Source organism: Struthio camelus, chromosome 14 (genome assembly GCF_040807025.1).
Source record: "Struthio camelus isolate bStrCam1 chromosome 14, bStrCam1.hap1, whole genome shotgun sequence".
Classification (NCBI taxonomy): domain Eukaryota; kingdom Metazoa; phylum Chordata; class Aves; order Struthioniformes; family Struthionidae; genus Struthio; species Struthio camelus.
The window spans coordinates 18,900,498-18,925,022 of record NC_090955.1 but is presented as its reverse complement, the minus strand read 5'-3'; the positions used below and the strand labels follow the sequence as shown (position 1 = coordinate 18,925,022).

General features: G+C 41.4%; 1 protein-coding gene across 19 annotated transcripts in view; it reads left to right on the top strand.

The window, feature by feature from the left end:
* The window catches only part of FBLN2 (fibulin 2), a 171,555-nt gene that overhangs the window by 125,065 nt on the left and 21,965 nt on the right, over positions 1-24,525 (top strand). For 11 of the 19 annotated variants that reach the window (XM_068906894.1, XM_068906886.1, XM_068906888.1 and 8 more), the window contains exons 3-8: positions 8,166-8,277; positions 12,946-13,075; positions 16,026-16,212; positions 18,027-18,233; positions 21,536-21,652; positions 22,104-22,205. In XM_068906894.1, coding sequence (XP_068762995.1) covers positions 8,166-8,277; positions 12,946-13,075; positions 16,026-16,212; positions 18,027-18,233; positions 21,536-21,652; positions 22,104-22,205 — 855 coding nt within the window. Of the gene's footprint in view, positions 1-8,165; positions 8,278-12,945; positions 13,076-16,025; positions 16,213-18,026; positions 18,234-21,535; positions 21,653-22,103; positions 22,206-23,637; positions 23,779-24,525 lie in introns of all 19 variants that reach the window. The other 8 variants (XM_068906882.1, XM_009688165.2, XM_068906885.1 and 5 more) reach the window with 1 other exon arrangement.

The following is a 24,525-nucleotide window of genomic DNA, read 5'->3' as shown; positions in this document are numbered from 1 at the left end:
TCCCAAGGAGTGAAGGCAATACAACAGGAGCATGTCTTGGATGGATAGCTGAATGGATGGATTTCTAAAAAGAGATGCAGGTGGCTTCAGAGAAAGGCGAAGAGAGCAGGAAAAATCCTTTGCTACGTAAATTGTAAAATGAAGGCAGGGTGCTGCAAGGGTGGTGGACCATGCTTGCATTGCTGTGGGGCTGGCACAGCAAATCGAGTCCAGTAAGAGTGCAAGAGAGGAGGATGGAAAAGAGGAGAGAAGGATTAGATAGGGGGCTGAAGCCTTGAGATGTATGTTGAACTCTCTGCTCAGCCTATATTTCTCTTGCAATCTGCTTTATTCGTTATTTCCAGAGAGAGGAGCCTAAAAGCCTAATGAGCATAGGTGGGTTAAAGCCCCTTCACCAGCAGTGAGCTAACTGAGCATTTGATCGTGGAAACACTCAAGTGCAACTCTCATTTCAGTAAGAGTTAGAGTCAAGTATGCTCCTGAACACCGAGGCACTTTGAGGAGCCTGCAGTAACCTGCACAGAATAAACCAGATCCTAATTTATTTGGGAACAGGTCCTGAAGAAAGCTTAACCAGTTCTGATGACGTAAGTGATAGTTCAGCTTGAAGTGAAAGCAGCTGGTTTTGGTGCTGTGTTGTCACTTTCCCTTTCCTCCCTTCCCTATCTTTGCCAAGATAAATGTTCCTCTCCTTACCTTTGCTCATTAAAACCTCTTCCCAGCCTTCTTCTATAAATCAAGTTAAGAACATGTTGCACTTCATAACCAAATGATGATATTCTAGGAATGAATTTAATAAAACCTCTTAAACTATTCATAAGAAATGACAATGAATGAAGGGGTAATGCTATGGTATTTGAATATTTTTATTTATTAAAGTTCTAAATGAGGAAGAGAACGGAGCAGATTAAAAAAAACCACTGAAAACAGATATTTGAAGGCCTCCATGAAGTTAATTGTTGTTTTGTGAAATTCTTTTCCATTTTTTGCCGTAATATGTAGTTTTCTGTTCTCAGGCAGCTATTTGGAAAGAAAATGAACTATCTTCTTTCTCCAGTGCGAGCAAATGAGTCTTGAGAAGTGCACGGGCCTGGCGCACTGCAGATCTGGATCGCCTTCCCTGTAAAAGGGAATATGTCAAAGACACGCAAAAGTATAAAAACTTTGCCAAAGTTTTTTTCAAAGGGGATGGAAAACAAGTCGCAAACATTGGCTGGACGAAAAAAGCAGCTTTCTGCTTTGATCCCTTCCTTGGCCACGTGTGCTAAGGAACAGCGACGTAAACTGCTGCTGCGCTGATCTAGGAGCAAAAGATAAATTGTTTTCCTCAGGTATAGCAACTAAATAGCGCGCTCCCTCGTAAGAACCAGGGTTTAGCTCGGCCGCGGCACCGTGAGCGTTGCCCGCCTCAAAGACGAGGGGAGGTGCGGCGGTGAACAGGGGGCCGGGGGCCGGGGCCGCCCAGCGCCGGGCCCACGCGTCTCGCCGGCCCGCGCGGTGCTGTGCCGCCTGGCACGCTCTGCCGCGGCCCTCGCCGCCCCAGGGGAGCCTTCTCCGGGCAAAATGCTGGTTTTGAGCCGTAGCTAGCTCTTGCATCAAATGGTTGTACCCAAGCGCCTTCCTGCGCTGTGTCTGCCTGCAAGGTTGCGGGTTTGTACACGACTTTCAGTGGAAATGAAAATCATTATGCGTTTCAACTGAAGGAAATGCTGGTACTGCTGAAGTTAATGGGCGTGATTTAACCCGTTAGTTGCTAGCCCTGGGTGGAAAGCTTGGATGACTTTGTGAGTGTGCCTGATTAGTGTTCGCTGTTCACATCGTGTGAGTACATGCCTCAACCTTGAGCGGTGCCTGTGCTCTTATTAGATAGCAGAAACATTTTAAACAGGAGAATGATGGAGAAAATCTGGCTAATAGCTCATAGTCAGTTCTCATTTCTGCCACAAGTCTATGCATTTGCTTAAAGAAGGTGTATTTGCAAAACAGGAATTAGTCCATTGATGCAAATGTTCTGCAGAGCTGAAAAACTAAAATGAGAATGGAAAGAAGCTACAAAGTCGGAGGTATTAAACTGCTTAAATATTCTGAATGAAAACTTAGGTGAAGCTGAAATCAGTGATACTTTAATTTGGTGTGGAAAAAGCTCTGGAAAGACCCTGAAATATTCTCTCTCTTCTTGACCAGCCATGGAGCTTGTTGATGCTTTCCATTCTTGAAACACAGTTTGTGAACGCTGGAAAAAGACTATGGGGAAGGCGCCTTTGAAAATCCCTTTTGTCTGCTTTACCGTTCTAGCAAACTATAGTTCGCTGTGTGGAGAAGAAAAAATTAAATGAGTAACTTTGAACTGTAAGGTTTCCCCCAGCGTAATATCTGAGCTTCAGCTAAGCCTTCGAAAATATATGCAGTCCATACACGCATGTGCACACGTCAGACTTTATAGCTTCCTAGGTAGCAGCAGTAGAGGCTGTGTGCAAACAGCCTCTGCTATGGCTATGGAAAACCTCGATGTGACAGCACAGCAAGGGGAGGCTGTCCCATGGCTGACGGGTTGGACCAGGCTCTCGGGCAGCCTCACATTTTAAGGCACTGCGAAGGGTGAGTTAAAATTCTTAGGGAAAGAAATGTTTCCCTAAATACTTGAGTCAAATTTTAAATATGGCCAAAAGACAGCGCACAAAGTTTTGAGATTAGGCCAAAATGTACTTTAGTTCATATCTTCAGGATGATGTAGAAAGATAATTGTAGGAGATAAGTTTCTAAATTGAAAACAAGCAAGGAGACATGATGCTGTTCTGCAGTACAGTCTGAGAGAAGTTATTTTCTTTTTTCTGGTGAAGACATTCATCTATAACAATTTATCTGTTACCAGGTGTCTTGTTAAATGACTCTATGAAATACCAGCGATGCACACAGTATAAGGAATACTCAAAATTATGATGTTCTCAAATAAAATGACTTTTTTTCATTGAGCAGATGCGAATCTACTTCTAAATCTTACAGGATCATGAAAGCCTCAAATAAAAAAGGCCTATTTGAATTTGTAAATATTTTTAAGTCTATTATAGCTTAAAGTTTCCATCCAATTTAGAAGCTATGTTATCTTCAGTCATGTGCATGTATCTAGTTGTATATGTTTGTGCTTGCTAATGTATAATCAAACTCTCATAAATCCATGCTAATGACTGCGAGTCCTATGATGAATTATTCAGTTTTTCTAATTCCTGATTGAGATAAAATGCAATACTTTGTTCAGTTATTTTAACTGCATTCTAGATTTAATTATTCATAAGATCATAATGAAAGGGAATATATTTTGTAAATATAACTACTTAGTATTATGGCACTTCAATACAGCAATCTGATATTGAATCGTTAGTGAGCAATGAGTAGCTCATTTTTATTTGAATTATATATCATGTAGATTACTGTAATATAGATTAGTGAGTTCTGCTGTATTCTTGTGCTTTAAAACTAACAATACTGTAGCAAAAAATGTGTGTCTGCACTCAGTAAAATGAATAGAGTTTCCGCCAGGGATTGACGAAAAGCGAGGCTGGAAAACTGTGTTACAGCAGTGTTTTGTAATTATCTGGTACCAGCTTTATTTCCTGCCTAGTTTCGCTGCATATGTAATCCCGCTCATGTCATACAGGAGGAACTCTTGCTCATCATAGCTTTCAAGACTCAAAAATATTTTTAACAGTGTTAATATGCTGCATTACATAGACTCTGAAGTCTCCTTGTGGTTTGTTGGGGCTCCATGCACTCGTGTGTGTGCAGAAATGGGGCAATCTGGGAAGATGCAAATGGCTCCAGCCATCGGATCCTCCGCAGCCTGGCTCGCTGGCGCCCGTGGCAGGTGAGGGTGGCAGCGCGGAGGTATCGCATGTGTTTTGGGTTCTCTCTCCCCTGAGCCTTCAAGAAAACAAAGTAAAATTTACGTAAGTCTAAAGCACAGTCTCTTTTTAAAAATTCTTGTTCCCTTTTTCAACGTATAAATAAAGGCTGAGAGTAGCAACGAAGACGTCTGTGCCAGGATGCTGCTCCGCTGCCCTCCCTGTGCCTGAGTTTTCCTGAGGAGTTTGCTTGCCATCCTGCCAGCCTGTTCTTTGCACAACTGGGGTGTATGAGGGTACAACAAGAACGGATTTTGTTGTGGAAGCCTGATTCTCCCCCTTACTGAAAATTGTAAAAACTGTTAAACTTTTCTGATGTTATTACTGATTGATGGCAGCATCAAAAAGTGAATACGGGCTGGGGAACCGCAGCTGGCTGTTAGGTGGCCATGGGAAGTTTGGTGCCCCAGGGTACTGGGTTACTGTTGTTTTCAGCACGCACAGCTGTGGCTGCGACAAGCTGTGTCTTGTCACTCTCGGTAATCGTCTCGTGCATTGATCAGCCAAGTTAGTGACAAGGGATTTTTCCGCAATCTGTTTTCCCTTTTAAGTGAAAAATAAAAAAGTTGAAATACTTCAACTGAAAACACCGGTCTGGGAATTCTTAGTGTCCCTGTTTGTCCACGAGGATGGGCTCCTGGTTTGACATGAACTTTTAGTGGTGCACCTCAGTGGCCAGGGAGGAGACTGAAACGACGGCTCCCACGTGGCATCCGAGCCCGGCGTCCCGGCAGAGACACCCCTGCTGATCCCTGGAGTTGTTTTGGGCTTGGCTCTGAGCTGGCCTTCGTGGGGAGCAAAAGCTGTCCTCTCCGTTCTTGGTGCCATGACTTCATCCTACTGCTAGACTGTCACGAGATCATGTTTCATCTGGCAACCTGAGCAGTAAACGTGGCTCAGCCAAGTCAAACTTGGGTCTGCTAAGGGACTTCTATAATGCGTGTCTGAAGTGGCCCTCCCCAGAGGCTCAGGAAACATGGAAGGGAAGGACGTTTGGTCAATTTTCTTTCCTAAGATCTCAGTCAGTAACGGGACAGGTACTCTTTCTTTCTCCCTCTATCTCTTTTCCTTTCCTGTTACATACAGTTCATACAGTTTCTTAAATCGTTTTTTCTTCATGAACAGAGATTTCACAATAGCAAGTGTCATGTTTGTCTGTGCATGTTTTTAAACTTTCTAGTTGCTTTACATAAAGTAGGCTGTGCTGGTAATGTGAACTTTGCAGTTTCCAAAATCTAATATTATATCCTAAATTAACAGTAAAGAAGTACAGAGGAACAGCCTTCTTAGAGAGGTGACATTATTTCTGCAAGTGCTAGGTTTTTTAACATTGAAGATAGTACTGCCTTTCATTTAAACTTATTAAACTTGAAATCTTGTGATTACTTAGCTCCACAAGATAACATGTAGAGCTCTCCTACTATTGATTGAGATATAGGATAGCTGCTGTACGCGTGTGACGGACAGCAGAAGTGTGCTGGTAACATGGGCTCCCTCTGTTCCTTCCTTCTGTACTGTGCAGCCTGGATACCCAGATGTTTTGAATTGTAGCCGTTTCTGCAAATGTCTCGCTAATAGTAAATATTACAGTTTTGCAAAGAAAAAATTTTTGGCATGACACTGTGTACCAAATGCAGACAAAAGAAAGGATCCTATTATATTTTTCCAGCAAATTTGGCATATTGGAGAGGCTGCCATCCAACATTGCTGTCAATACACAGGAGGAGAGGGTTCCCAGTTACTGGCAGCAGCAAACTTTAAATGCAGTGACTCCAGAGGCACTTTTAAGGACTTGAGTGCAATTCCCCTATAGAGGAGAAGAGTGCAAGGCCAGTCCTACAGAGACTGTTTTCCAGATTTTTAGTTTCCTTCCTGAGTTTTAATCAGACAGCAATGCGCCTTCAGCAGCTGTCCTGAAATTCTGGAGCAACACAATAATTCCTAAAACCCATATAGAGAAAGAAGTCCACCCTCAAAGTGAGGGAGGGATTCATCTGGAAATTGGCAAAGTATGACCCTGAAAATGCATCGATCTGCAGTGTAAGTGTGGGTGCTGGGTGGCTGTCAAGGGGTGCTCAGACATGGAGCTACCTGTGGCCCATTGCCACCCACCTACCTGACACAGTTCAACCCTAGACACAGTGTTGGGGGGTCTTTGATCTTCTTGGTTCCTCTTACTGGTAGCCCCAAGCCATATCAGAGACTGGCCTGGAAATAAAATAATTGGAGGTGCTGATGAAGCCCATCAGCACGATGCCATTGCTTCTGTGTGGAGAAAACAGAGGGCCCCTTACTCTGAGATCCTGTTTTTATCAAGTGTATTGACATGTATATTAATACTGTGAAATTATAAACCTCAGGCATTTGTAATACACCTCCTGTCTCTTTAAAAGGCATGAGTTCATCTAACCTAATAACTGGGTAACTAATGCCGAAGCATACAGCCATGGCCGCGTACCTATTAGCTGGTAGGAGGGGAGACTGCTTGCTCCACTGCTGTTTTGCATGGTGGAGCCCACGTACTGCACAGACAGTCGGGGCTGAGTTTTCCTACTGGGACAGCTCACTGTTTGCCAGCTGCTGCACGGTGCAGGCTCCTTGCGCTCCGGTATCAATTTAGTTGGCTTATGTTAATGTGTTCTGTTCAGTATTTGCATCTCAGTAGCGTGGCAAATGGCCAATTGCAAGGTAAATTTCTGTACAGACTCCATAAAATATTGTTTCTGACCTGTCAGACCTGACCTAAGTCTGTTCTACACAGTAGATATCCAGTGCATTGCAAATCCACTAGTTTAATTTGTATTTCACTTTAACTGGGAAATGTACTTATGTGGAAATCTACAAGGAAAAATGTATAAGGTAGTGCAGCGTCCTACCGTTCCGTCTTTTTTTACTACATCTGAGCGCCTGTGTTTTACATGAGCTCATCTGCAGAATCATAGTTATGTCTCTCAAGGCCTTTTTATTGTGGTTTAAACTAACTGAAGCATCAAATTCAGCGCTAGGACACTCTAGGTATATGTGCTTTGGATAAGTGTCCTAGGAGCAAAATTGCTTCATTGACCTTATGGAAACTATTTCCAAACTCTACATATGTCAAACTTACCAAAAAACCATCTTGTTAAATACTAAGAGCTTTAAGGGTCTGTGACAAGAAACGCATTTCATGTTCTTGTTATTCATATGTGAAACTCCATATTTGCACGTCCGCGTAAGAGTGTAGCTGAGGCTTGCACATGCGATATGTCAAGCTTGTGTATGATCCATGTGTTGTAGCTTGTGAATTTTACTTGAACACTCTCTTCACTGCAGCCCGACTAGTGATAGTGAAGTCACTGTTACAAAACATAGTAGCTGATGAAATCAACTTGCGCTAAGTGGCTAAACAGGATTTTTCAAGAGTGTTTTTTTTCAGCGGTTCCAAAGACGGAGTCATCTTCAAACCAGCTATTTCTTTTATTCTATTTAAAACTCACATTTCCTTCTACCACGCCTCGCCGAAAGACATTACCAGGTAATGTCAAAATACTGTGGGTATCAGTAGACCCTTCCATTTTCTAGTTTCTTTAACCTTGAGGGCTGGTGCTCCTCCATACGTCTGTCACTACTAGAACACATTTACAAGGTGTGATATGTAAGTACAGAATGTACTACTAAAATATCTCTTGCAGTAGTGTACATTTGATTTCAGCCTGTTAAGAATTACATCTGGGTTATGACCCTTAGAGGTTTCTGAGCTGTTGGCTGAGTTGTTCTCCTACACTTTACAGTAGAGTTGCACCATTGTAAAACTACTGACAGATTAAAATGCAGTCCATTGAATTTTAGGGTAAGACAAATGTTTCTGAGTAGTAGTAAAGGTATACTTTTACATAGAATGATTTTTTTTGTATTTCGAATAACCTGGAGCTCAGCCTTCTAAGGGCATGTTTGAGTGGAGCCTTGCTTTAATGTGGCTACTTGAAGACTGATTAAGCCCAAATTCTGTTTGATTTTGAAGCTAGAATCAGAATACTTGTTGATTCTGATGGAATTGGTGAGTAAGAGGATCGGCATGGCAAGAGCTCATTCTCTTCCCTTTCCCCAATAATATTATAGCAATCCTTGATGTTGGAAAATCAAAGTATTTTGCATGTTACCAAATGAAATGTGTCAAAATGCTGTATTACTGTTATTTTAAACCTCTTCTCAATGAAGAAAAATCCAAAACCAAAAACCATTCCGTACAAATCCATACAACATATTCCATATGCGTCTTTTATACAGGTTCCACAAAGGAGTTGATTGAAAGCTGCTGTGGAGCTGGACAGCAGTGGGCTATAGACAATGGAGAATGCACAGAAATTCCTATAAGTGGAATGGACGGTGATATTTGCAGGTACGTAGGTCAAAAACTGAGCATTTCAGATTAATGTAGTGAGCAACCCGTTAGAATAAACCAAATGTTTGGTCAATTCATGTGATCTCCAGGAGACAGGGAACTGCTTCGTTTGTTGTGTAAATTACTGGTAGACTGGCTATATGTCATGGCACATTAGGAAGAAGGTTTTCCCTCTCCCTTTCTGCAATATCTGACCTAAAAAAAAGCCTTTTAAGGTTTCTTCTTCCTCTTTCGCATGAACAGAGCACATATTTTTGTTTCCAAAATGTATGCACATCTGTGGAATTGCAGATAAATAGAAGGGCAGAGTAGCTTAATGTGTTTGTCTTCCACTTGGCAAGTGCTGAATGCAATGATTATCCATATCATTAAATGATATGTTTATTGTCCAATATGAATGGCTGCTGGTTTTGCTGTCTTTATTCAGCCGGAGGATACCAGACGCCTTGATAATGCTGCTGGATTGAATAGCATCTGGTCTAAGTGAGGGTGCCAGATTCGAACTGCGCTGCATGAGAAGGAAGATGGTTGGACTAACATGGGCATTGCACAATGCTAACTGCAGTTCTTCCTATCTCTCTCTCTCCTCCCTGCTTTTCCTCCCTCTAGTCTGAAACAAACCTTTGGGAGGGCTAAAACCAAAGTTATCTGAGACTCAAATGATGCAACATAAGCCAGGTGGATTCTTCTAAGAGTGATCCCAACATTTCAGCATTAAAGTAGTTTGAGGTAATCAGTTATATAAAAGTTAGCATCATTGCACCTTTGCAAAGTTGCTGTGAGAATAAAATCCTCTCCATTTAGTTTTAGCATGACATAATTGACACAAACCAACTGTCCATGAAGTAAAAGCAGATTTAAAAAATCCAGCTTTGGCCTAACTGAGTGCAAATTCAATACATCAGTGAGTTGCACCTGCACATCTGAGGCTGGCTTTAGATGAAAAAGCCAGATTCGAAATGCATTAGTCCCTTTGAATCTCTCAGGATTTAAAAGAATATGAGATCAGGAGTTCATTTATTTCACTTTCAAAATTTCAGTTGTGTCCCTGTTTTAAAGATTTAAGAAACACCTGTGAATATTCTGTGTAAAGAAAATCTTTCTTTTAGAGAAGTGTTTGAATATGTGGTCTCAAAACCTTGAAAGTACAGACAGAAACTTGTTGCTCCTGTTAGGAGATATGCCAGCGTGCAGATCTGTTCACCGTGCAGGTGCCTATACCTTCATGCACCACCTTGTGTGTCAGAAAAATGCAAGTAATGCAAGCTCCTCAGAGTCTGCCACTAACTCTGCTCGCTATCTAAGATTTAAAAAAAATAAGGTAGATATTAATTGCAACAATTAGTTACTGTTCTGCCCACATAGCTGACTATCAATACCTGGGCTTTACAAGTAACTAGCAGTGCACCAGAGAGCTCAAATCTGCAGCTGAAGCCAATGAGTGGCGCCTCCAGTGTGTCTACGGAGCTTGTAGTTCTGCTTTCTCTTCAGCAGCCCCCAGTTTTCAACCGTCTACTGTTTCCAAATGCCATTTTGGAATTTCCAAGTGGCGCAGACTTAAATGTTAAAGCTACATATTGCTGAATCTTGATTTCTCTGATCATTTTCTGTTCTTGTAGCAGCTTGGCCTATCTCAGTGTAATGACCAACTGTGCTAGCTGGGATGGCAAATGTATTAACTGAGATGGTCAAGATTTAGTTTAGTTTAAAAATATACAGTTCAGGGTTAGCATAGAGTTGGATGCATGCAGCTGGTGGTGAGTGATGTGTGAAATACAATATCTGCCTCCCACTGCTGCACAGTCTTGCTCAGCCAGGGATACACTGAGGTGTTTTCTACCTGCCCAGGGGTTATATGCAAAACCCCACTACACTACAGTATGAATTTTCCCATGTGTCCCTTTTCTCCAGACCTCGCAGTAAAATAAATATTGCTTATTTGAAGTCTTTTAAAATGTAATTTGATTGTTTTATTTGATGGTATGGACACAGTAGTACTCTTAAGAAACAACAGGAAGAAATTTCCTAGGAATGACTTCTACAACAGAGAAATTTGCTACAACAGAGCCTACCAGAAAGAATTCATCTGTGGTAACTAGATGAATGAAGCTAAAACAAAGCAAGGTACAAACCCCTAGCTGGTCCTTTGATAGCAAGATGTGAAGGTACTCCCTGAGCGCATGCTGCCAGCTGTATCAGAGACAGGATGTTAGGCTAGCCAAAATTTGATGTGACCCAATAAAGTAGTTTTTATCTCATGATTGAAACGTGTTTTATCATCACAGAGCAATGTTTGTCTGGGTGGCATGTAGATCAGCTGCACAAGTATGAATCCTGCCTTTTCCTGATGCTCTGTGTCCCAGTTAAAGACTTGCATCATTTTAACATATTGGCGTCACTGCGCTGGTGATAACTCAGGAATTTTTCTCTAATGCAGGAATGTTCTGAGTAGTCTTTGAACCAGCCAGCCATGTATTTATCTGATCTGCTAAGAGTAGGTTTATGAAGAAGAAACAAGACTGTGTTGTCTAATAGTGTTTGTTCCCAACTCATTTTCAGTAATAGAATACCTAAAACTTAGCCATACTGATATAGTTAAAGAAATGCTAAATTAAAAGAAGTCTAGTGATGCTCCAGATAATACTGTGTTTCTATTATGTATTTCACATTGGAAAAGAATTTCTCATGTTTAAATGTAACATTTCTGAAGAACATGAATCTGTACAAATTTCAGTGTTTTAGCACTGTAAACACTTCACATACATAAAGACACTTCTAGTAGTATTTTGCAATTTCTAGAAACCATAATAGCTTTCAGTTAGTTTAATCTTTTTTAGAAAGTTTGGGTATCTTATGAAAGCAATAATAGTTAAGTTACTGGCTGTTGAGTATGTTTAGGCGATAGGTGTTCATATTTCAAAAAATATATTTTTCTAGTAGGCGATTAATACTGGATTAGAAAACAAACTTTCTTGAAAACGAAGTACGTGGCGCTGGTAATCCTCTTCCTGTAATCAAATTCAAACCACTCTTTCCTGGTTACATTTCTCTTACATGATCCAGCATAAAAATATTGCCATGAAGCTGGCACAAGAGGCCACTGACATTGTGAAAGTGGCCAAATGGCTGTCACTGGCTACTTTTTCCTGGAATAAGAAACATCCCCTTCGTTTTTTTTATTGAAAAATCCCCTTCTGGTTTTTATTGAAGCATTCAGATGAAAGCTGTGACTTGGAAATACATTATTGCCAGAAAAGAAAGGGTGTTGTTTCCTGGGACAACTCTATTTTATTGTAGTAATAATGGTATCCGACTGACAAAAATTTTTTGCATGCAAATGTTTCTCTTGCAGGACTGTTAATTTGCTATGAGGCACTGGCTGGTAAAATGCATCAACCTTTCTTTCATCATTACCCGGAAAGACAGTGTGCCGGTGACATTGCATCAGCAAAAGATAGTTAGACATCAAGGATATTCTTGGAAAAAGTAACACTGGCCCTGGATTCCTTAATGCCACCAAATCAATCCGAAGCAGAAATTTACTGCTGCTCATAACATAGCACAGTATATCCTCTGAGGTTTAACATACTCATCTGTGCCACGTGTGCCCAACCTGCAGCTGACGGACGCAGTACAACCCACTGGGAGGCCTCCTGTGCCGGGCAGCTCCCTCCTCTTCCTTGCCCTCTTGTCTGAGGGCTGGTGCCCCTCCCTCGTTCGACCAGCCATGCGCCCCTCCAGGCCCAGTGTATGGATTTGGATTAAATACAGAGGGACTATGTAATCATTTTACCTGCCCATTTGTACCTAGGAATGAAAGAAGGAGGTACCTCTTGGCGGGGAGGGGGGGAAATCCACGTATAGATTTTAAAATAGTCAGTGGAGAAGAGTATTCTATTATTCTAATGAACTACTGTTCAATTGCCTTTGGGAATTTGCCGTTTATTTATGCTTTACATCTGTTTCATTTCAACCTTTAGTGAATCTTGTTAACATGTTGTATTAAAGAGCCATCTACAGTAAATGTACATGCCATATGTACTCTGTATATAGTGATCAAGTCACCAATAGCCTTCTCTTTGATAACCTACGTCAGAGGAATGATCAAATTCTGGGTTACAGTCTCTCTACAGGGAGTATAAAGGAAGGTTTAGAGAGGTTTTGTGATGTATTTAACACTAGCTTGGAAGATAGCTCCCCTTAAATCCTGGCAGAAGCTTCAGACCCCTGGCTGGTGAAGGAATAAGTGTGTACAGAAACATACTTTCCCCGGCCATGCAGGGAAGAGGGATCCTATCCTGTCTGAGAAGCAAAACATGGGGACAATGGACTTTTGCACAGATACAGATGAGCTGGAAAGGATATCACACACCAGAGTTTGAGAGGTTAGTGAGCAGGTAGCTGAGCAGGTAGCTAAGCAGGTAGCTTCTGGAGTCTTTATCAGTGCTTGTTTTTACCAGAAATGAGAATTAGAAATATATCCTGCAAAGGTCAGTGATGCAATCTGTATTTTATTGGTAAAGACACCTATGTCAGAGACAGATCAAATATATGGAATGTATTGTGAATCTAGTAGCCCTGATATTTTCTGTAAATTGTTCCTTGTGTCCCATTGTGATGTCTTCTGAATGTCACTTAACACTTGACCTCTGTGATCCTTTGCAGAATTGCTCAGAAGCAGTGTTGCATCTCCACCCTAAGGGAGAACAGCTGCCTGACTGGCATGATCGCTGCTAAGGAAGGAGACGTTTGCGGACCAGAGGAAAGTGAGACCTGTGGAGGATCGTCGTATAAGGTAAGTTGCTGTGACGCTTCTACTGGTTTTGTTCTGAATATGAGGTGTCTTCATTTCAGGGATTTAGCAGTAAGTTCTTCATACATTATTATAGAGCTCAGTAAATTTTAAAGTTGCAGGAATGAGGCGGGAAAATTACCCAGAGTTATGGTTTTGGGGTTGTTTGCATTTAGGTTTCGGTTGTCTGGTGGATACAGCCCCTTTTTAGAACTTCACAGTAATGGTCATTTGAATAATTTCCATCTTCATTTTTAGGATTTAACTTGCTGTATTACTTTTGCTTTCTCACTTTGGAAGTGGCTGAAAAGAACATTTTAATTTTTCTTTCTGTGGTATAGAAGACTTTAGAAAAAACTTTATCAAAGATTTAATGAGAAAACCCATTACCGAACAATTTACTTGGCTACGGTTTTGAATCACAGTCTTGTTTCTCAGTTAAACAAAACAGTGGACTAGAGGAGCAGGCATTTCAGATGGTGATGGAAGCTTTTGTTCATAAATAAAGGCAGACTATTAACCAATGGTTCAAATTACAAATCATGAGCCGCCACCTCAGCTGGTATAAATGAGATTTGCTTTATAAGGATCAATGGAGCCAAACCAATTTAAACTAGACTGAAGATTCAGCATCTTGCTTGCTTGCCTCTCTTGTTTTTACCAGAGGAGTACATTTCAGAATTCATTTGACTCTGATAATAATTTACATAGCTTTATCTAGGCTTAAGTGCAGCTTCCGTTGCCTCAACAGGAAACTTATTAGTTCTGTCTGTTCTTATACATCAGCGACTCTCGAGAATAACTGTTCACTGGTAAGGGAAATACACAGACACATACGGCGGAGCTACAGTTTAATTAACTATGACAACTTGTCATTTTCAAAACTATTCTTTACTTGGGTCTAGAGTCTCCCATTAGAATACAAAGAGAAATGCACTGGACTTGTGCATCTGGAAGCAGGCATTAATATTTCTGAAATGTGACAGAATTATTGTTCTTAGGTTTTCGCTCTGGATGTTTTGTGTGCCAGGCAGAGCACAGCACCCAGAGGAAGCCTCACCTCCCTCCTGGCTTTCCTTGGGAGGAAGTGGAGAAAGCAAACTGCTTGATCATTTGTGTCTTAGTTGAAACAAGTTACAAAATATTAACCCTGTAGTTAACGGTAGTTTATTGTGCCAGTTTCAGTGTCATGCTTTCCTTCAAGTGAAACCATCTGAAATGGCCAAATTCTCAAAAGAGCACCTTCGCTTTCCTCTTTAGCTCCTAGGACGTTGCAGCTACTCATCGAAACAAATAAAAATGAATACATGTGGACTTGAGAAAGACATTTTAACTTTATTATAGTTTAATGTTTTTAGTGGTGATCTCACAGAAAATGGTAGCAGTGAATAGAGTTGTTTCTCTTAACCAGCGCTGCTATTAGTGACTGCTGTGTCCGAGTGTTGTAAGTCAGAGTGCCTTACTGGGAACGTAGAAAGGTGAGTTTGTCGCCCCAAAGACTTTGCAAGGCTTGTTTTCACTGTCATGCAAAAAGCTAGGGTGTCTGCTTACATGCAACAAATATATGTAGGCCTTTTTCAGGTAAGAGCACTGTAAAGGTGGGGTCCTTGCGTTTGCTTCAAGATAAATGCAGCAGGGCCAGTCCTTTGGGCCCGGGGACTTAAGCCAGCCAGGGACACTGCTCTCTCACGCGTGCGCACTTTCCCTCTCAACCTCTCCTCCCTCTCTCTCTCTCTTCTTTTTTCTTTTTTTTTTTTTTTAAGCTGGTGAGCTTGTGTTCAATACAGTTTCATCTTAGGCCATTTTCCATGTTATTTTCTCTGAGCCAAAAAGCACATGGTTTCAGTGTAGCTGCAAATTGTGAGTGAGTGCTGCCATCCTGGATATCTTGACTATCAGAGGGTTTGCAGAGGGAAAGAGATTCTATCTCTGAGCATCTTATAACTATTCCATCAGAGTTCAGGCATCTAAATTTATATACTAGGGATGTCAGCACATCACATACAAATCCAGGAAAGCATCTTCATTCACTTATGATCTCTGTAGGCTTCTGTAGTAGAGACTTACAAGTCCTCTGCTTCCTTGCTTGATTAGGGATCCACTCTGCATAAGGCCTTTTTTGAATCATATTTAGGATCTGTTTTAATTTATCTAATGCACTTTTGTGGCCCAACTGTGCAGTGGATTTGTTTGTGACCGAGTAAAGCACGGCATTGCTTTTGCTCACCACCTGCACCAGAGGAGGCTGCAGGAGAGAGTGCATTTCAGGGATAATCCATTGCACCAACCTGTCACTGAGCTCCATTTGTGCTACTGCTTTAGCTGCACTCGTGAAAGGACTAGAAAAGCAGATCATCCCTCAAATATACCCTAGCCTTTCTGTAGCCACCATCTCAGTGGGATAGTGGCCAGACAGTTGGGTAATTAAAGGCTACAATATGTTTGCAGAGCAGTAGTGCGTAGAGAAAATACTCTTTACTGTCACACTGATGTTGCTCAGGGGCTGCCTAATGTCTATGCAAGGTATTTAAAATTCCTTTTACATCACCTCAGAGAACTAATAAGTGTTCTAGCTCTAGACTATAGAGCAAAGGTGTATATAACTGCATTATTTTACTTATAACATACTATATGCAAAGTAATGGCTGTGTGCAAGAGCTGGGAAGAAGTGATCTATCTGCAGCACCACTGCTTGCTTCCTTGCGATGCTGCTGAAATGTATGTCACAGCTAGACTCTGCATTTGTCCTGGTTGTGACCGATCTATTTGGGTAGGGATGGCCAAAACAAGCACAAATAAGGCTCTGATGTTTGCAACTCTGTAAACTTTAAGGGCTTTTGCAGATGCTCCATTGTTAAAAAAAAGTGCAGGTTGACACCAGGTGTGCGTGTGGGTCCTCTCTGAGCAGAGTGTGTGGAGGAGGCTTGTTACTGATGGTGCTTTTCCATTGCAGCAATGCTGCGATTGCTGTAATCTGGGCCTGCGACTGCGGAGTGAAGGGAAAACCTGCGAGTCCAACATAAATCTGGGCTACCCCTGCAGTCATGTGATGCTGTCCTGCTGTGAAGGAGAGGATCACTTTATTCATCCGGAAATAAAAAAGCATCCTGAGCCTTTGCCGACAGTGACACCTGAGAAGGGTAAGGGTTTTCTTTTTAATGACAGGGTCTCTATCTCACATGATCATAAGGGGAGGTGTTGGAAGGCATCATGCTGCAGGAGCACAGCCTGCCTTCTCACATCAAGTACAGAAACTCGATTGTTCTTAAAACAGTTATGAAAAAGAAAAAATACGTAACTATTTCTGATCCTCAGAACATACCTGCCCTTCAGTGTTTTTTTTTTACCTTGAGTCACAGAGACCTGTTACTCATCATACAGAAGTTAGAAGTGTTCTCTAGGTGAGAACATTTCTGCAGTGCAGAACATGAGGTGAAGGCCAGCTAGGTGAGACCTGCCTGGCAGCTTCCCCTGCTTTTATTTCTTTCTTTTGTTTATTTTTTAAGACATTTTTAGATCACTGATGGGCAGGAAGCCACCAGCCCCAAGTAGGAAGCAAAGGTAAAGGTGGTCGTTTTCTTTTAGCAGCAGCAATCCTGAAAGATTCTGCATGGAACAAATTACGAGTTTTTTCCAAAGTAGGCCATGGATTATGATACAAAAGAAACCTTCTAGGAATAGATTTGACAACCCAGTGAGCTAAAGATACAAGCGTAGCACTGAATATCACAGCACCTCTCCCACTGCATGCAGTGGAGAAGCATCAGAGCATTGCAAGTTATGCAAGTTTTCTTTTGCTCTTCAACACATGAACATAGTGATCCGGAAGAGTGAAGTCAAATCCTTGCAGCCAAAGAGGCGCAACAAAGGGAGCGCAGCAAATTTGGAGTTTAGACAGCAAAACTTCCTCCGTAAGCCTGAGTTCACATTCCTTTGAGCATCGCCCTTTAGGCACCTGTTATGAATTGCAAGATTTTTTAGTCTTTTTGACTAAAACCTGAGGGATATCCTAGGGTTCAAATTTTGTCCTTTCTCTTTGCAAGAACTAACATGTATTTTATCTCTCTAATAAATGCAAGAATTTATTTTGACGGAGCTCAGACCTCACTGGGTGCATTTGTAGAGTTCAGAGACTGTAGACCTTCAATAAGGATCAGATTTAGAAATCTCAGGAGATTCTTTCCAAAATTCTTTTAAAAGAGAAAGACTTTAAACAATTTTCCAAGGGAAAATGGGAAAGCTTGCAAAAGACAGTCTGACGAGAATGAAAGACAAAACGGGTAATGCACTCTTGATTTCCTCTTTTGTAGAAAACCGTAGCTTGTGAAACTCCTATGTGCAAATATAGTTTTGATTTTCTTTTTATGCCTAGAGGTTTTTTTTCTTTTTTAGTCCAACCTAATGTTACCAGTGTTTTCATATGGAACCCTTTGTGGTTCCTGAAAATTTCTGCAGAAAAGCATGCCAGAGTCTCTTTTCAGAAACTGTTCATTATTAAGGGTTTTGACTTTATTGTGAAACTGATGCTGGTAAGAGTGAAAAAGTCCTTAGAGGCCAGAATCTTCTGCTCATCTACAACCAATGTACAGCAATTGCAGCCCCAGTTGCCTTGTCAAAGCTCTTTGGCCTGCCGTCAGTGGTGAGCACAAGTTTGCCTGTATGTGTTTCAGAAGAGCTGACTGAGGAACTCACTGAACAGTTAGTTTAAGTGTCACGGAAGGTCTTAACACACTTAGTCAACAAACGAGAAGGATGTTTAAAGGCAGTAGATGGGATAACCATGTCATTGTTAAGTGAGTCCCAGAAAATCGGACACATTTTCTCTTGTCCTTGAAGTAACTGTTTCGGGTAGATTGCACTGTATCTGGAGTTTGTATGGCCAAGTGTTCCCTATCGTATGGTGCTAAGCCAGAAGTAGTTGTTAGAGAAACTATGTGTTTTGTTGTGTTGCTAGTTTCAGAGACTGACGATCACAACGAAGCATTGTCCATCAGTAATGAAGCTGATCTGTCAAATAACTTGCCTGGAGATGACCTGGATGAATGTCTTATCTACGGTGGGGAACTCTGTCAGCATTTGTGTATAAACACTGTGGGGTCTTACAAGTGTTCGTGTTTCCCAGAATTCACTTTGCAAGATGATGGGATCAGCTGCTCTCCAGGTGAGGAGAATGGGCAAAAAACACCATGAATGGTGGTGTCTTTGGCTTTCCACCTTCACTGAGCTGCTAAGCTTTTCTTTGGCTTTCCACCTTCACTGATGTACCAAACTTTTCTTTATTTTCTCTTTATGGAACAACAGTGGTTTATAAATTTCCTTTGACAGCTGTTCAGACATATCAAGTTTATAATCAGGAAGCTCACCTTAATCAGCAATCTCTAATAACTAAATGAAGGTTAGATTGGCATCTTCCGTTAACAACTGAGAAAAAGGAAGGGCCACTTTTCTTGCAAGAATTTATGGACTTACTCCTTTTTCTCCTCAGAAACCTTCAAGATAATTACATGATAGAAAAGCGCAGATTTTAGGAGATTTTTTTCCTATTTTTTAGGAAAATTAGGAGAACTAATAATTTGAACCAAATTCTCTCTTCATAAGAAGGCCTAGTCTGAGCCTCTGACCAATTTTTTCTTCAGGTCTGATTGCTGATTTTGTTTTCAGGATTTTCTCTGTGTGTTCTTTCTTGTTTGCTTGCTTCCTAGTTATGTGTTTAATTTTGAAAATTCAAACTCTTGATTCCCCACCAGGAGCAAGAAATAGAAAAGGGTGGAAAATTTCTTAAGAACACAGTTCTCTGTTAGCACTGAATAATATATGAAACTGAAAAAATAAGATTTTGCAGTAACATTTTGAAAAGAACCTAAAGGAGTTGATGCCTTCAGATTTCTTTGAAAATCCCAGCCTGAAGTTTTTTATGGGTAATGATGCATGGATATTTTCCCTATAAATTGGACAGGTTAATAATGTAAAGAAGAATGCCCTTTCAGGAAACTTAGATTATGCTTATTTTTTATGCATCTGTGGCATGAAATCAGGGTGGGTGTTTAGTATATTCGGATCACGACTTTCTGTTTTTAAAAAAGAAGATTTATAAAAAAATTTTAACAAAATACATTTTGTCCATTGACTCATATTTCACAGTTAGCTTTCCTTTAGATAAACTTTATTCAGTTCAGACACATGGCGTTGCTTCCCGAACTTTAATTTTCCATAAAATCATTAACATCTTTCAGTGACATAGTATCTAAATATATCTGATGTGGTGGAAGTCTTAGAAAGAACATCTATTGGGCTGTAATTGTTTTGATGTCTGGAGTTCTCCAATGGCAAGATTTCAAATCAGATAATCTGAAAAGTCAAAACCTTAGATTAGTTGCAAGTGCTTTCAATTATTTAACAAGCAAAAGAAGTGTTGCCATCCAATGACAAAATTCCTTAGACTTCAGATACTTTCTGCCCAAGCCAAATAATGGGCTTTCGTTATTTTATTCCTCTCAACATGATGTTACAGCACTTATGTCAATAATGTGTTTGACAGTGTTTCTGGGGCAGCTGTCTGCTCTGTTGTTTATATTAAAATTCCAGGGAAAGAGCCTAATCCAAAAGAGGTAAAGAAAATGGTTCTTATTTTAGTTTTGCAAAATTTGGCTTGTTCGCTCACCTGAAGCATATGTGTATTTTTGTTTTGCTTTGCTTTGTTTCTCACGTTACTAACTCTGTTAAAACTGTGGATTTGAGTTAATACATTTTGTGGCTGGGTGGTCAATACCCTGGGCAGTTCTGCAAGACTGCGGTGCTGACAGCAGCGTCTGGGGGTATAGAGGGGTTTGCAAAGCTCAGTTTAGGTATAGGATCGAGGTGAGGGCAGGGGTCTGAGAAGGAAACATCCGAGACATGTGGAAGGAGTGGGGCAAAGCAGGGCTGAGCTGCCTGAAGTGGCTGTGTGTATCAAGCACAAGCCTTGACGCAGGTGTAGGGTTAGAGTTAGGCTCCTAAGAAAGAGAAACGTGAGACATGCAGTAAGTGAGCATCACAGGAGGCTGCCAGAGTAAAATAAGGGCAATTTCTGTGCCCCGGTGTGGAGTGCTGGGTCAAGTTAAAGGCTGAGAGAGGGAGACGGCCTGGCACTTCACCACTAGGCAGGGCGAAACAGTACCTGCTGTGCCTGGCAGTGCAACACGGTGGCCTTTTGCTCCTTATGGTATTGTCTGTGCACATGCACGTATCTGTCATGTGCTCTCTGCGTGGAGACCCACACCAGACAGCTTTTAATCTCACAACTTTGGTGATTTTTGCTCCTGTGGTTAGATACAATGCTTTTACGTTTGTACCTGTCTTTCCATTCATCTCCCGGGGATTTCCTGTTCTTTGCTGGACTGTGAATGCATCTGTATTTAATTTTTGCTTTTTAAAAGATGTCACTATTTTCATGAGACTTGGAAGAAGTGATGCTCTTGCAGAGGCTCTCTGAGGCAAGAAGAAACTTTACATTGGAACTTCATCAGCTACTTCTTACTTCTTTTATCTCTGTCTGAGGAAATCATTTGGGATATGCCACAAGCAGGTGTCTTGCTTTTTCCTCTGGTGTGTTGTGGCCCATTGTACACCTGCGCCTGCATTTTTAAATGAAAGCGCTCTTCCCCCAACCCAAACCTGTTTAGCTGTCACACTCTGTCATATACTGTTGTCATCGCTTGGTGGCTCACATTTTGCTCCATGTATCACTTGAACTAAAATCAATGGGAACAGGGCACATCCCTCTTAAGGAAGAATTTAGCCTTATGGGTTCAGGCTTCCGTTTTGATAATATTTAGGAGTTGGTTTACTTGTATTGATGTAACAGAGTTCTTTGTAACTATTCTGAAACCTTTGATGTAACTGTTTGTTGGACATCTTAATGACAGATACCAGTCTTATTTCCTGCTGGGCTGTGGAAAAAGTCATTGTAGAGTATCCTGTGCTTGTAAAGATGGGCCTCTGTTTTTCATCCTGTGTTGAAATGGGATGGACAGCATAAGTTTAAGGACTGGTTTTCAGTTTCGCTTTATTTCTTGTGTATTAGATGAAAGACGGGCACTGTCCTTACAGTATACAGCAGCATTTTAAAACTTAACACTTGCTGCTTGATTAATTAGATGTTGACACATTTTACTCTACAGAAGCTATTTCCAGCCAGCCTCCCTTATCCGTGCCTGTGGCATTTGAGTGTCTCTGTGAGCATGCAGCACTCTCCATGCGTGTGCTACCAAAGAGTTGTTTGCATGAAATACAAGTCAGCTTGCAGAAGTGGCTGTTCACTTCCGTGCATTTGACACAGACCGTTATCAAGGTTGCTAAGATGTTTCCTCCTATGACAAACCACAGCAGACTGGGAAGAAGGGTCTGATGGGGACTCTTGGCTTGGGATGCCTGATGGATATGATGATCCATCCAGGATCTGTCTCTGCCTCCTTTGCCTTACAGATGCTGACAGAAGACAAGTGACAAGGCTGGAAACAGAAGCCACCATCCCTCCAGCCGCCTCTCCAGCTCAGCCTCTGCTCATTGTGTCCTTACAAGAGGAGCAGGATAAGTGTAAAGGTATATCAGACAGATAAACTGCAGATACAGATGGGTGAGGAATGTTTAGAAGGGTGGAATAAAGTTTCCAACCTCCCTTCACCAATCTGATTTCAGCACACTTCCTTAACTTGTTACCTCTGGCATAAGGCTGAAGAATTGTCAGGGGAAACATGAGGAGGTAATTTGAGGCTCTGCTCTGATTTTAGGGTTATTACACACTTGCTATTTAGTTTAGGGCAAGCAATGCAGCTGTGCAGCGTAATGTGAACAATGCAGGTAGGAGGGGCACAGGTGTGTTTCCCTGTAATAGGAGGGTTGTGAGTAGTGATTAAGGCTCCAAGAACAGAGGTTTGCAAACTTTATTTCTCATTGCCATAGCTGAGATTATGTTTGGATAACCCAGAGGTCTGGAACCTCAGCTGATCTGTGTTGTGAGTTTTAATATATTTTGCAATTTTGCTTTGTGTAGATAACGGACCCTGCAAGCACATATGCAATATTGCGGAAGGAAATGTTGTTTGCTCTTGTTTGCCTGGATATGCTCTCATGGCTGATGGGATTTCTTGTGAAGGTAGGTGGTTAAGATTTGCCAAGGAGACAGGGCTGAAACACTTTAATATTGATTCCATTGATCTTAGGCCCATAGGTGTTTCCCTAAGGGTTCTTTATTTTCAGTATTGTGAAGTGCAAGTGGCAGCACAGAAGAAACTTTCCTGCCTTTGAAATGATTTGGCAGAAGAAATAGCAGATCTGCTTCGCAGGTAACTCCTGAAGCACATCTATCCAGTATGCCTACTACATGGGAATTTCAGGTGAAGGCAAGCTGGATTTTTGGCCGTCCAGTCATCCTTTGTTCTCTTCCTCTGACCTCCTGCCCTCTTGGTGCCTCTTCCCAGTGCGGTCCCTTTTGGCTTCCACAGGCTCTGTCCAGTTGCCATCTGTCCGGCTGTGTGCAGGCAGCTTTCCTATGGCAAGAGGAGCAGCTGGCAAGACTTGGGCATGTCGGTGTCCCTGGGAACCCCCTCAGAGCCAGAGCTCTGCTTTGTTGTCAGTTTTGTTTGCTTATATTTCTGCTTGCCTTGAAAATCTGAATCTATGAGGCTTCACTGGTTTGAAGAGTCTGCCCTTATGAGCCGGTATAGCTCCGTGGTTTTCCTGTGACAAGCCTGGACACTGAGGAACAGTGAATTTCAAAGTTGCATCATGATCATTCATATTATATAAATTTTAAATGGGCCTGTTTGGACAGTGCACGAAGGCGATCTTTGCACAGTAAAGATTTGGGGATCAGAAGCAATACCTTACCTTCATTATTAAATCTGTAAGTATGGGACCGATAGCAGCCAGCAAACAGAAGCTTCTGATGCTTAGAACTGTTCACAAGTGATCCACATCACTCTTAATCTCACGTCTTATTGAACAACAAATCATTTTGATGAAATTCCAGATAGTCTGTGAAGAAAATGAGAATTTAATATCACAAGATAAATGTTCACTGTGCACTGCTTACTCAAGTGTGGTGGAAGCTAATTTGATTAATTAATGTCAGAATCAAAATGGGCATTTCAAGGCAGTCTGCAGTCTCCTTCCTACAGGAGGTGAAGAAATTCAGAAATGGCACTGGAAGTAGTGAGTTTACATTTTAGTAAGGGACATTTATAATCTATATTAGAGAACTTTGTGAAGGTATGGGTGGTGATGTACTGGAATCGGTTCCCTGGGAAGGCCGTGCGGGGAATCTGTGCTGCTGCCCGTTAATTTAAGAACAGTTCCTTCTGCAGTGACAAAGGTGTAGGGGCAAGAGCAAGGACTACATGGTCTCTGAAGGTTTGTTTCAGTCCTATTTTCAGTAGAACACTGTAAATATTATAGCATGGTGCTGTTGTAGCAGCTCCAACACACTTCATTTAGAGAGCTCCGGTGTGAAAGAAATGTCGTCTCATTTCAGAAATCGTTCTAATAGAATTCTGTTTTTCCCTTTTGGTTGCAACATGTTGATATAGATTTGGATGAGTGCCTCACAGGTGTTCACGCTTGTTCCAGAAGACAATTATGTGTGAACACATTGGGATCATTCTCCTGTGTCAACCACAGAGTGATCTGTGCAGAGGGCTTTATACTCAACAGGCATAGAGAATGTGTTGGTAAGATGATAGGTATAAGCCATTCACCACAGCACCATAATTCTTCATGCTATGCAATGCATTTAAACCATTTGTGCTAAAAGGCTCTCTGGCCATCTTTGCATATGACATTTCAATATGAGTTAGTAAAAACACATGTGCACCATTTGCTCAGCCATTTAACATCGTGAGTTGTATGCTATTTGGCTTTTTCCCTAGCTACATCCCTACATTCTCAGGCTACATGTAATTTTGCTCGAAAGTCATAAAAGTTCATAGGTATGATGACCACAGCAGTACTGATGATTATTAAAGTGGACTAAGACAACATAACAGTTGATCTCTCTAGACAATGTCAATGCTGCCAAATCCCCAGGCATAAAGCAGCAGCAAAACTGCACAAGTATAACTCCAGAAATCTGCCCAGGTCCAGGCAACAGAAAAGATCCACTCCAAAATGCTGGAATTCTAAAGTTCAGATTAGCCCTTTGATGATTCTGAAACAAATTTCTCAGTATAACAGTCAGAGTTGCATCATAATGTTCCAATATCACCCCTGCTATTTAGTTTTAGGAAGCAGTCTACTTTTACCAGTGTTCAGTGTATTTATGAGGTTTTCACTTGCTTCAAACAGCAGTGTCCTGCACTTACGAAAGCACTTCTGTTTAGATACTCTTCCAGAAGCTAGTCAGGCGTCTGAGTTGCAGGAGTGTTGTGTGACAATGCTTTGAAAAGTGGAGCACCCAGACAGCTCTGGTCATGATGGAA